This window comes from Scyliorhinus torazame, chromosome 9, assembly GCF_047496885.1.
Source record: "Scyliorhinus torazame isolate Kashiwa2021f chromosome 9, sScyTor2.1, whole genome shotgun sequence".
NCBI classification, from domain to species: Eukaryota; Metazoa; Chordata; class Chondrichthyes; order Carcharhiniformes; family Scyliorhinidae; genus Scyliorhinus; species Scyliorhinus torazame.
Window position 1 is genome coordinate 248,340,996 of NC_092715.1, and position 12,379 is coordinate 248,353,374.

General features: G+C 43.5%; 1 protein-coding gene and 1 long non-coding RNA gene across 3 annotated transcripts in view; one reads left to right on the plus strand and one right to left on the minus strand.

Annotated features, from left to right (window-relative positions):
* Positions 1–12,379, plus strand: part of dnah6 (dynein, axonemal, heavy chain 6) — a 522,203-nt gene that overhangs the window by 31,756 nt on the left and 478,068 nt on the right. Inside the window, exon 2 of the mRNA XM_072517256.1 lies at positions 3,334–3,582. Coding sequence (XP_072373357.1) covers positions 3,334–3,582 — 249 coding nt within the window. The remainder of the gene's footprint in view (positions 1–3,333; positions 3,583–12,379) is intronic.
* Positions 3,576–12,379, minus strand: part of LOC140429809 (uncharacterized) — an 85,715-nt gene continuing 76,911 nt past the window's right edge. For both annotated transcript variants that reach the window (XR_011949209.1, XR_011949210.1), the window contains exon 3: positions 3,576–10,386. This is a non-coding gene — a long non-coding RNA (uncharacterized lncRNA). The remainder of the gene's footprint in view (positions 10,387–12,379) is intronic.

The following is a 12,379-nucleotide window of genomic DNA, read 5'->3' on the forward strand; positions in this document are numbered from 1 at the left end:
TTGATTGCCCACTCCCGTTTATACAAAAGAACAGAACCATGCTATTGATATGCAACTAACTTCCCATTGATGGACAAAGAGGTCAGCAGACTCTGTAATGGGCTAATAGATAAGTCCCCTGGGCTGGATGGGATTTATCCTAAGATTCTCTGGGAAGCTAGGGAGGAGATTGCTGAGCCTTTGGCTTTGATCTTTATGTCATCATTGTCTATAGGAATAGTGCCAGAAGACTGGAGGATAGCAAATGTTGTCCCCTTGTTCAAGAAGGGGAGTAGAGCCAACCCCGGTAACTATAGACCAGTGAGCCTTACTTTTGTTGTGGGCATAATCAGTTGATCGTCGTGTTGGCTTAGAAGAGATAGGATTGAGAAATCATCAAGAAAGGAATAATTTGATTAGGGATAGTCAACACGGTTTTGTGAAGTGTAGGTCGTGCCTCACAAACCTTATTGAGTTCTTTGAGAAGGTGACCAAATAGGTGGACGAGGCTAAAGCAGTTGATGTGGTATATATGGATTTCAGTAAAGCGTTTAATCAGGTTCCCTATGGTCGGCTATTGCAGAAAATTCAGAGGCATGGGATTCAGGGTGATTTAGCAGTTTGGATCAAAATTTGGCTAGCTGTAAGAAGACAGAGGGTGGTGGTTGATGGGAAATGTTCAGCCTGAAGTTCAGTTACTAGTGGTGTACAACAAGGATCTGTTTTGGGGCCACTGCTGGTTGTCATTTTTGTAAATGACCTGGAGGAGGGCGTAGAAGGATGGGTGAGTAAATTTGCAGATGACACTAAAGTCGGTGGCGTTGTGGACAGTGCGGAAGGATGGTGCAGGTTACAGAGGGGCATAGATAAGCTGCAGAGCTGGGCTGAGAGGTGGCAAATGGAGTTTAATGCAGAAAAGTGTGAGGTGATTCATTTTGGAAGGAGTAACAGGAATACAGAGTACTGGGCTAATGGTAAGATTCTTGGTAGTGTGGATGAGCAGAGAGATCTCGGTGTCCATGTATATAGATCCCTGAAAGTTGCCACCCAGGGTTGTTAAGAAGGCGTACGGTGTGTTGGCTTTTATCGGTAGAGCGATTGAGTTTCGGAGCCAAGAGGTCATGTTGCAGCTGTAGAAAACTCTGGTGCGGCCGCATTTGGAGCATTGCGTGCAATTCTGGTCGCCGCACTATAGGAAGGATGTGGAAGCATTGGAAAGGGTGCAGAGGAGATTTACCAGGATGTTGCCTGGTATGGAGGGAAGATCTAATGAGGAAAGGCTGAGGGACTTAAGGCTGTTTTCGTTAGAGAGAAGACGGTTAAGAGGTGACTTAATTGAGGCATACAAGATGATCAGAGGATTGGATAGGGTGGACAGTGAGAGCCTTTTTCCTCAGATGGTGATGGCTAGCACGAGGGGACATAGCTTTAAATTGAGGGGAGATAGATATAGGACAGATGTCAGAGGTAGGTTCTTTACTCAGAGTAGTAAGGGTGTGGAATGCCCTGCCTGCAACAGTAGTGGACTCGCCAACATTAAGGACATTTAAATGGTCATTGGATAAACATATGGATGATAAGGGAATAGTGTAGATGGGCTTTAGAGTGGTTTCACAGGTCGGCGCAACATTGAGGCCGAAGGGCCTATACTGCGCTGTAATGTTCTATGGTAATAGCTGGTTAGACAGGAGTGTCCCAAAGGACAATGGATCTGGAGCATCCTGTGTATTCCCACCAATCAGTTTAAGTTTGGCGAGGACAATGTAGCTCGGCCAGGTTTGGGCATATCCCTTTGATTCCGCATTAGCAGATTTTTTTTCCCCGTCCGACTGTTTAACCCCTAAGTTGCCGGCTACCCGATCTCATTTCTGGACCCAAATTCCTCATATCTCCCTCGCATAACAATGATGAAATTCAAGACTGAATGGATGTGTTGTTTTGTGCATGGGAGAGGAGAGGTCTTGTGTCATGGTGTTGCCAGTGGCATTCATTTGTTCTTTGTTCCGATCAAAATTGAACCATCGGGTTATGGTGGCCACCACGGGCAGTAGTATGTGCCTCTGGTCCAGTGATGTGTTTTCCAGCTTCATATTCCTCCTCCTCCTTCAATGTTTTCCCTCATCAACTGATGCCTGAGAGAAGTTTATTCATCCTCCACCTGTACTCCTCTCTGCTTCACGACGCTCTGCAGGACACCGAAAACACAATTCCAGTTACCCCCTCTGCTGCATGTACTAAAGGGCACCTTTAGACCCACCCATGTGAAACAAACCTTCAGCATTCTGGCGGCTTACTCAATGATACATGGTGGTAATGGAGATCTTGCAGGCTGTGGGATTTTTCACAGATATCACGAGCCAAGTTTGAAGGTATCTTTTGTTTTCCATAAGCCAACCCTGAAGTGTAGCGTCTGGATAAATAAGTGCTTGAATCTTGGATTACTGCAGTGTAAAAACTACTGTATGATCCATTCTTATTATTGCACACCAACCATACGTTGATTGAATACATTCCATTACTGTTGATGTGGGGATCCTTGGTTTGCCATATGTCTACAATCGACGGCACCCTGTACCCACTGTAAGTGAGCCAAAGAAGCAAATGTAAGTGCTCGCTCATTCTGTTTCTCATCATTGCATTAGCTGACATTAGTTGACAAACAACCTATCCATGACCTGCTTTATACATTTATGAGCAGCCAACTGAGAAAACCCTTGAGATGTCTCCATTGGTAAGGAGGAGCCAGAGACAAAGTTATTGAGGGTAGTGATGACTTTGATGCAACAGGCAATGCATGAGATCCAGTTATAAGAGCTCTTCTCGATGGAGTCTACAGATATTTTCAACCACCAGCCATATCAACCTTCAGATAGGGCAAGCAAGGGAAGTCTCTTGTCAGCAGACCTTTACTAAAAATTAACATTGGTGAAGTAATCCAGGGGCAATAACTTCATTGAAGTGTTGAACGGGTGATTACTTCAGTTGTACTTATGGTTCATATGTAGAGATGTGTTGCTGCTTCAACACTCTTGCCATTACTTCTGACTGAGCAGACTGTCGCTGTTTTTTTTCCCATCCTATTTGCAATGTGGATTTGATGTAATGTGTACTTCCAACAAACACAAGACTTTTTATTGTTTTTCATCCTTGTTTCTGCTTATTAAGGGGAAGGACTGTCCACAGTGAAAATCAAGTGCCTAATTGTTCGGAGTATAAAATAAATGTACATTTAAAGCATTTCCCCGAAAACATTTTTATTTTCACATTAGGAAAGACAATGAAGCATGCAAAATCTTTAAATGTTCTGATATTTCGTGCATTTGTTTTACAATCTTCTCAAATTTACTTTTGCAGTCCAAAATGTTTGAAATTCCTGATACATCAGCATGTCTGCCACAGCATATTACAAAGAAAAGAAGGAAAATCGGGGAAAGCCTTAACCCTCCAATTCTCGACATCGATCCTTCAGAGCTGCAAGCTAGACTAATCTCCACAGCACCGAAACAGATAAATCCAAATCCTCGAGCTTTGAAGTTTAGCCAGAACACAAAGGCTCGGGAAAAAAGAATTGCAAGGGAGCAGCCTATCAAACTGCAACCATTGGTAGGTGCTAATGTATTATCTGTTACTTCTACAAGTGCAATCCCTGCAATCCCAAATGGTGCAACTGCAGAAAAAATTCTATCTGTACATATACTGCAAGTGCCTGTCAATGTCATTGACGGCAATGTCCCCGAGGGCAGTTATCTGCATTAAAGGTGGTGCAGATTGAACAAGCACAGAAAATAATACACAACAGTGTTCTAGCTCCAATGGGAGCAGGCATCAGACAGTGGGAAGGAGCAGACAGTGGGGGCAATGGAAATGAGTAGAGGACAGCTGGAGGGACTGGTAAGAGGCTAGAATGGGAAGGTTCAGGAAGAACGGCAATCTACAGACCCACATTAGAGATGTGGGTGGTAGGACAAACTGCACGTGTACTACCGGATGTAATAGGAGTTGATTTCCTTTTCTTGCAGTTAGTCTTCATTTTTTGGTAAAAAAACAGACATAATACAAAAGTGTAGGGTGGAATTTTCTGCTCCAGGAGGTGGTGAGCTTGGAGGCGGAAGGGACACTTAATTAGGCTTGGTGTTAGCGTACTTAAATCCCACTGCCTTCCCGCATCAAGTGGGGAGGCCCATGGTTGACTTTCCTACCTCTTTGCCAATTAAGCCTTTTGGGTGGCCAGTTAATGACCACTTAAGGGCTTCTTTCTGCCGCTGCTGGTTCCAGGTTGGCTTGCATGGCTGGTAAAATAGTTGAGGGGGGGTTCCGGGGTGTAGGGCAGGGGGTTGCCGCCATCAAAAGGACCCATTGCCTGATCGATAACATGGGCATCGGACAGGGGGAGCACTGAGAGTCATACCACTGTCCTTGCTTCTAATCCCTTGCCCCTCTCTCCCTTTGACCCCCACCCTGAGAAACCCCTCCCCTCCACATCACTTCTCTTTCACCTGTTTCCTGGGAGTCTTGGAAATGCAGTTTGACAGCTGCCAGAGTCTTCTCCATGATTGGCTGTCAGCTCTGGGTGGGCAGTGCTTCCTCCTCTGCTGTCCTAATTCTGGAGGAAGGGCCATTGGTAATCCCAGATCTACCTGATACTATCCGGTGGTCCCTCCAAAAAAGCAGCAGCAGCAGCACAGTTCTCTTGTTAGCTCCCCAGCCAGCAGGTGGGACCCTTGCGGTCAACAGACGATTCTGCCATAAAATCATCGAAACATGGAATAGTTACAGCACAAAAGGAGGCTAATTCTGTCTGTCGCGTTGTGTTGACTCTCTGTAAGGGCAACGTAATTAGTCCCACTCCCCTGTCATTTTCCTATAGCCCTGCAAATCGTTCCACTTCGCATAGTTATCCAATTGAATCTGCTTCTACCACACACTCTGGCAGGGCTTTCCACATCCTAAACACACGCTGCATGTCACCTTTACCTCTTTTGCTAATCACATTGACACATTAAATCTCTCCTTGACCTTTCTGCCAATCGGAACAACTTATTTCTAACTACTCTGTCTTGACCCCTCATGATTCAGAACATTTCTATCAAAACTCCTTCCGATCTTCTTTTCTCTGAAGGCAACAACACCAGGTTCTCCAATCTGTTCATGAAATTGAGGTGCTTCATCCCTTAAACCGCTCTATAACATCTTTCCTGCACTATCTCCAAATTCTTCACACTCGTCCTAATATATGATGCCCAGTATTGGGCATTACTCCAGTTGAAGTTGAACCAGTGTTTCATAAATTTCCATCACTACTCCCTTGGTTTTTTACGATGTGGAGATGCCGGCGTTGGCTGGGGTGAGCACAGTACGAAATCTTACAACACCAGGATGTGGCATCTTTGAATTTGTCTATATATATGTTTCTGGAACATACCTCTTCATTCACCTGAGGAAGGAGCAGCGCTCCGAAAGCTAGTGACATCGAAACAAACCTGTTGGACTTTAACCTGGTGTTGTAAGACTTCGTACTGGTTTTTTACTGTCTCTTTAAGGCAGGGTTTTTTTATGCTTTCTTAATCAGTTTCTCAGTTTCCCCTGCCACTTGCAATGATTTCTGCACATATGCCTTCTGGGGTCTCTGTTCCTGCCGCCCCTTTAGAGTTGCATCCTTTACTTTATATTGCCTCTCATCATTTTTCCTGTCAAAATGTACCACTTCACACTATGCAGCATCACATTTCACGTACTGTATGCCCTCCCATTCCATTAGAAATTATGCCCTGTACCGCCCAAGTCTGTGTCATAAATATATGTCAACAAAAGCCCTTGGCTGAGTATGGACTCCTGGGGAAACCCACTTGTGCACTTTGTTCCAATCTGAAAAACTACCATTAACCACTACTCCATGCTTTCTGTCACTCAGGCAACTTTAAATCCATGCTGCCAGTGTCCCTTTTATTCCATGGGCTTCAACTTTGCTGGCAGTCCTATTATAGGGCACTTTTACAATCCCATGTACAGTACATTCACTACATCTGCCTCTCTCGTTGCGCCTTAAAAAAACTCAATCCCATATTAGGTAATCAAATATGGGTGGCATGGTGGCACAGTTGTTAGCACTGCTGCCTCAGCTCCAGGGTCTTGGGTTCAATTCCGGCCTTCGGTGACTGTCTGTGTGGAGTTTTCACTTTCTCTCCTTGTCTGCGTGGGTTTCCTCCGGGTGCTCCAGTTTCCTCTCACAGTCCAAAGATTAGGTGGATTGTCCAAATGGTTAGGTGGGGTTACTGGGTTATGGGAATGGGATGAAGGCGTGGGCTTAAGTAGGGTACTCTTTCTAAGGGCCGATGCAGACTCAGTGGGCAGGAAGGACCTCCTTCTGCACTGTAGATTCTGTGATTCTATGAATTCCAGCCTGGCTTTCCTTAATTTGTCAACACCTGTTCAAGTGGCTGTTAATTTTTTCCTGCACGATTAGTTCTAAAAGCTTTCCAACCACCAAAGTTTAACCAATTAACTTGTATTTGCTGGGTTTATTCCAGCACCTTTTATGAACAAGGGTGTAACATTTGTAGTTCTCCAGTCCTTTGACACCACCCCAGTATCTCAGGAGGATTGGAGGATTATGTCCAGCGCCTACATAATTTCCACCCTTTTTCCTTGAGTACCCAAAAATGCATCCCATCTCGTCCTGGTAATTTACCAATTTTAAATACAGCTGACCTTTCTAATCCCTCTTTTAAATCTAATTTTAGCCAATCCATCATCTCAGCCATCTCCTCATTCACTGTAACCCCAGCGGCATTTTCTTTTTTGCCCTCTGCCTCCAATCAAAGGTTCCCTTTTTGATCCCATCACCTCCTCTTACTGCCTTTTTACTATTTATATGCTTATCAAAGACATTTGGATTCCATTTTATGTTGGCTGTTATTCTTTTTCCTACTCTCTCTCTCTCTCTCTCTGTTTTTCTCTCTCTCTGCCTCTCTCTTTTGCAATATCTTATTTCTTTTTCCACTTCTCATCTGAATTTAAATATTTTCAGTTGTCCTCACTTGTATTATTAATTTAACATCTGTTCATCACAGCCTTTTATGCTTCATCTTATTCTTTATCTCATTCATCATCCATGGACCTTGGACTTTGGCTGCCTTACCCTTTCTCCTGTCGGGATTATACTTCCATTCTACCCAAACCATCACCTCTTTAAATGCAGTCCATTTTTCCATTACAGTTTTGCCTGCTAATCTTACATTCCAGATTATCCGGGACATATTTGTTCTCACTCCTCTGAAACTGGCTGCCCTCCGATCAAATACTTTTACTCTTAATTTCTCCTGTTCTTCTCTGTAGCTAATCTAAACCTTCCGACACTATAATCACTGTTCCCTCTTCTCTACTCATACCTTCCAAGCCCACGACCACTGCCATCCAGAGGGACAAGGGCATCAGATACATGGGAACACCACCAACTGGAAGTTGCCCTCCAAACCACTCACCATTCAAACTTGGAAATGTATCAGTGTCCCTTCACTGTCACTGGGTCAAAATCCTGAAAAAGCCGAACAGCACTGCCTGTGTACCTGCACCACAGGAACTGCAACAGTTCAACAAGGCAGTTCATCACTGCCTTCTTGAGGGCAACTAAGGGTGGGCAAAAACATCCCACAAAAATGAATTTTTAAAAATTCTACCGATGTAGTTATGGATTATGACCTCTGGTTGTTCACCTTTCCCCCTTAGAAGGTTCTGCAGCTGCTCAGTGATAGCTTGGATCCTGGCACCAAGGAGGCAACAGAACACCCTGAATTCCTGCATAATCACCAGTCATTTTGCCTAACGATAGAATCCGCCCTATCATGATTGTTTTCCCAAACCTTTCCCCCTTCGTCCTACACAGCTAAGCCACCTGCAGAGCTGTGGACTTTGTTCTGGCTGCACTCCCCAGAGGAACCGCCATTCTTACCCATATTCGGAACGGAATACTTGTTGAAGAGCGAAGTACTCTGAGGACTCCTACATTTATTCTTCCTTGATTGTCTGAGCCATCCTTTCCCTTTCTACCCTTCCCTGTGGGGTGAGCACCTCCAGAAACAAGCTATCCACTTAAATGTCCACATCTGAGGGAAGATTTTCAGAAATCTGTTCAAATCAGGATTGCTTGAAATTATATGAATTGTGTGTCACTCATCAATTGACACCAAATGTACATTTATCATGTGCAAATTACCAGAAGGGAGATATCCCTGTCAGTTGAATACTGTTACGGCGCCCTGGGCTAGTGCATTGTCAATTCCAGCCCTACTCAACCTTGAATCACAACACAAATGAATTAACTAATAATTCTTAGAAAAAATCCCGAAGTCTTTGGCCATTGGCTGTCCAATAATTACAGTCACCAGGTGTGTAAGTTTAAACTGTAAGGATCCTCCTGTTAATCTCTCTATGTCCCTGTTTTGTTCCTTTTAATTTCTGTTCTGTATTGTAAAAGTGTACCTCGACAATTAATGGGACCTGTGTCTTTAATATGGACTTGACGTTTAATTTAAAAACAGGAAACTCCAACTGGGTGTGCTGTTTGGTGTGACATCAGTGATGACTCATCTTGATGGACTTGGCTGTCGGCCAGTAGACTATTTTGAATTGTCAGGCCTGATCAATGGATCGTGCTGATTGGTCAGATCTTTCGCTGGAATGTTTCTTTCTCTGTGAGACTCTGTTTACAGTTTTAGTTTCATTTTGAACTCAAGAGCTGAAGGAGGCTCTTTGAGTTTCTCTCTTTCTAAAAGGGTACACCTCTCTCAAACCCACAGTTGGAGAATCTTTTTTCTCATCAGCAAAGCTGTGAAACTGGAAACCAATTAAGAGCAAAACCCAGAATACGAACTGGGTTTGAGGGGAGTCAAAGAAAATCTTGAAGTTCAGTCAAGCCACCAGCTGAAAGCAGGGTCATTGGTTCAAAAACACTTTAAAACAATCTTGTGTGTTCTTATCTCAGTTAGTCATTCTGGTGAAATTGGAACCAAATAAGAATCGCACAGGCTTGAGGCTGTTCTTTTGGAGTGAAGGCCAGGTCAGTAAAAGTTAAAGTGACTGCCCAGAGGAAATTCAACAGTCTGGGAGTTGTGACTAAATGCTATTGCCAGAATAACCTCATGAACCGGTGATTTTAATCACTTCGACTCCGAGGACAGCCAGCTACTGCAACGACTTCAACAATCGAAGCAAGGACACTCATACTCCATTTCAAATTAATCTTCTTATTATTTTTACCCCTGCTCCTCCCCTATGTGTGTGTCTGTCTTGTATGTGTTTGGGTAGAGGGTGGGATGGTAAAAGGGGGAAGTAGTAGATTAGCTGGCCATTATTATATGTCTTATCTCTATTTTTGTTATAAATAAACAGTTCTGTTTCACTTACAAACCTGGTGCCTGTAAATCATTGGAGCAGTCAAAGGCCAAAGATCGCAGAAACCTTATATGAATTATTGGTTAAGTCATTTGTGTTGGGACTCCGGGGCCTATGCGGGTGGAATTGACCATGCACTCTCCCAATGTGTCGTAACAAAACACAATTATTGTTAATTTATAATGAACTATCAGGAAATCTTCAGCAAATAAAATTGATTAACTATTATCTAATTCCTAAATGATTGCTTTAACTTGCCCCCATCCACTACACACATGTACACCAGACAGACAAACACAGAGGGGAAGAAAGGGGTTAAACAAAACAAGTAAAAGAGAAAAAGAGTCTTTGTTTCAGATGTTTTCTTTCCAGTACCATGCTCCTCTTCAAACCTTGAGGTTTTAACTGTGGATTCATTTGGGCCTCGTAGTTTCAGGAATACAGCACTAGCAGCCTTTTTGTATAGAGCGTGTCCAGGTATTTGCCTCCAGCCTGTAATAGTTTTCCTGTAGATTCATTCATTCAGGGTCTCTGCAGCCTTAGGAATACAGCACTCTCAGCCTTCCCGGAGAAGGAGAAAAAATACAGATCCTTGCCTTTCTGATCCAGGAGTCAAACATGAAACTGAAAACCATTCCACTGGGACATGATTGAATCACCACCTACTACTGGGCAGAGTACAGCCTTTTAAGCCAATTCATTGGCGGCCATCCAATCATTCAAACCGAGTCCCAGCCCAATTCTCTCTCTCTCTGGTGCCGACAAGGCTGAAGCTCCTCCCTCCTGTAACTTCTGAATTCCTCGTTTTCTCCGCTGCTTGACTTAAAGATACATGTCCATTGATTACACATGGATCAAAAATGATAACGGCAAAATAAAAGGAAGGAGAAATAAGGGAATAAACAGGAAGGTCCCTCACAATATCAAGAAATTCCAAGCATCCGGCATGTCTGCACTTCTGGAGATGTATAGCTGGCCGATGTTCTTCGCTGGTCATGTGCTTCTGTCAAATTGGCCCTTAAGCAAAAGAAAAGGAAAGGTAGTGATTAAATTAATATGGTAACGTGAATGAACTATTAATAGCTCATCCAGATTAGTAAATCAGCGCAATTTGCATCATTGGTCGATTATGGCCAAAGTGGAAACTCTTCAATACTCAGCTTTATCTAAGAAAATTTAGCTTTTGCTATTATGCTGCAGGTATGGCAGGGCGAAATGAAGATGGATAATAAATCCAGAGTCAAAAGGGCATGGTATTCTTTAAATGTTATACATCTAAACCACATTGTAGTGTAAGGGTCCTTTCTGTTTGTTCCCTTAGTTCCCCTTTCTTTTGTTTTTGTCGCTACATCTTTGATCCATGGATAATTTATGGACATGTCTTTAAGGCAGCCTGACACTTTAATTCAAGCAGAGGCTTTCAGCAGCAGAAGAGATCACTGTGTTAGTCTGTGCTGGTTCAAACTGGAGCTGTGGACTGACCAGCACTTATGACAAAGATTGGCTGGAACTCGGTTTGATTGATTTGGCTGATGGCCACTGAATTGTTCCAAAAGGCTGCGCTCTATCTGGTAACGGTGGTGATAGGATATTAATAATAATCATAATAATAATCGCTTATTATCACAAGTAGGCTTCAATGAAGTTACTGTGAAAAGCCCCTAGTCGCCACATTCCGGCGCCTGTTCGGGGAGGCCGGTACGGGAATTGAACCCGCACTGCTGGTGTTCTGCATTACAAGCCAGCTGTTTTAGCCCACTGTGCTAAACCAGCCCCTTCCACTGGAAGATTTTTCGCAGTCCTGAGGTTCTGGTTGGGTTTAATTTTTAATTATGGAAGCCTGATGAAGAGATACAATTAAATCCTCTCCAAAGAAGATCCAACCAATTCTCTCCCGAGGCCACTGTGATGGCTGGCTCTCTCCAGCAAGTCTGGATGCCGTTCTCTTGAGACTGCAGACAAAACAAGGTCAAACCACAAAGTCAAACCTGACATCAAACCACAAGCTGAAAGCAGGTTTGCTGTGAAATATAGTGGCTTTGCAGAAAGATATAGGCCTGAAAATGAAACTTCAACTGAAGGTCCAGTTTGATGAGAAATAAAGGGTCTCTCCAGAAAGCCTGCTGCCTGTGAGTACTGCATTTTCTAACCTGTAGGGAACCTGAATGAATGCCTCTGCAAAGAAGTCCATTACTGGTTGTAAAGCAGATTCTTTAATCAGCATGCTTTCTGTGAGTAAAATGTGCAAAATAATCACCATTTGAAGCAAAGTCTCTTATCTTTTGACGTTCATCCTTATTATTTTTCCCCCTTTCATCCCCTCTGTGTTTGTCTGTCTTGTGTGTGTGGGTAGAGGGTGGGACAAATAACGTGGGGAGAAGGTATTATCTTGTTATCAAGTTGTATTGGTCAGCACGGTAGCACAGTGGTTAGCACTGTTGCTTCACAGCACCAGGATCCCAAGTTCGATTCCCGGTTTGGGTCACTGTCTGTGTGGAGTCTGCACATTCTCCCTGTGTCTGCGTGGGTTTCCTCCGGGTGCTCCGGTTTCCTCTCACAAGTCCTGAAAGACGTGCTGTTTGGTGAATTGGACATTCTGAATTCTCCCTCTGTGTACCCGAACAGGCGCCGTAGTATGGCGTCTAGGGGATTTTCATAGTAACCTCATTGCAGCGTTAATGTAAGCCTACTTGTGACAATAAAGATTATTATTACTTACTGCATATTTCATGATAGTTCTTGGTGTAAATAAACAGTAGCTGTGTTTACATTTACAAACCTAGCAATTGTACTCATTGGGCAGCCAAGGACCAAAGACTTTGGGAACTTTTACAAGAATAATTGGTTAATTCACCTGTGTTGTGACTCTGGGATGAGTGGGGCTCGAGTTGACTGCGCACTTGCCCAAGGTGTGTCGTAATCAGTCTTTCCAGCGATGGATTAACAAACCATATTTGACATTTTAATTTAATTCACACTTGGTTTTAATTAATTCATTGCATTTCAGAGC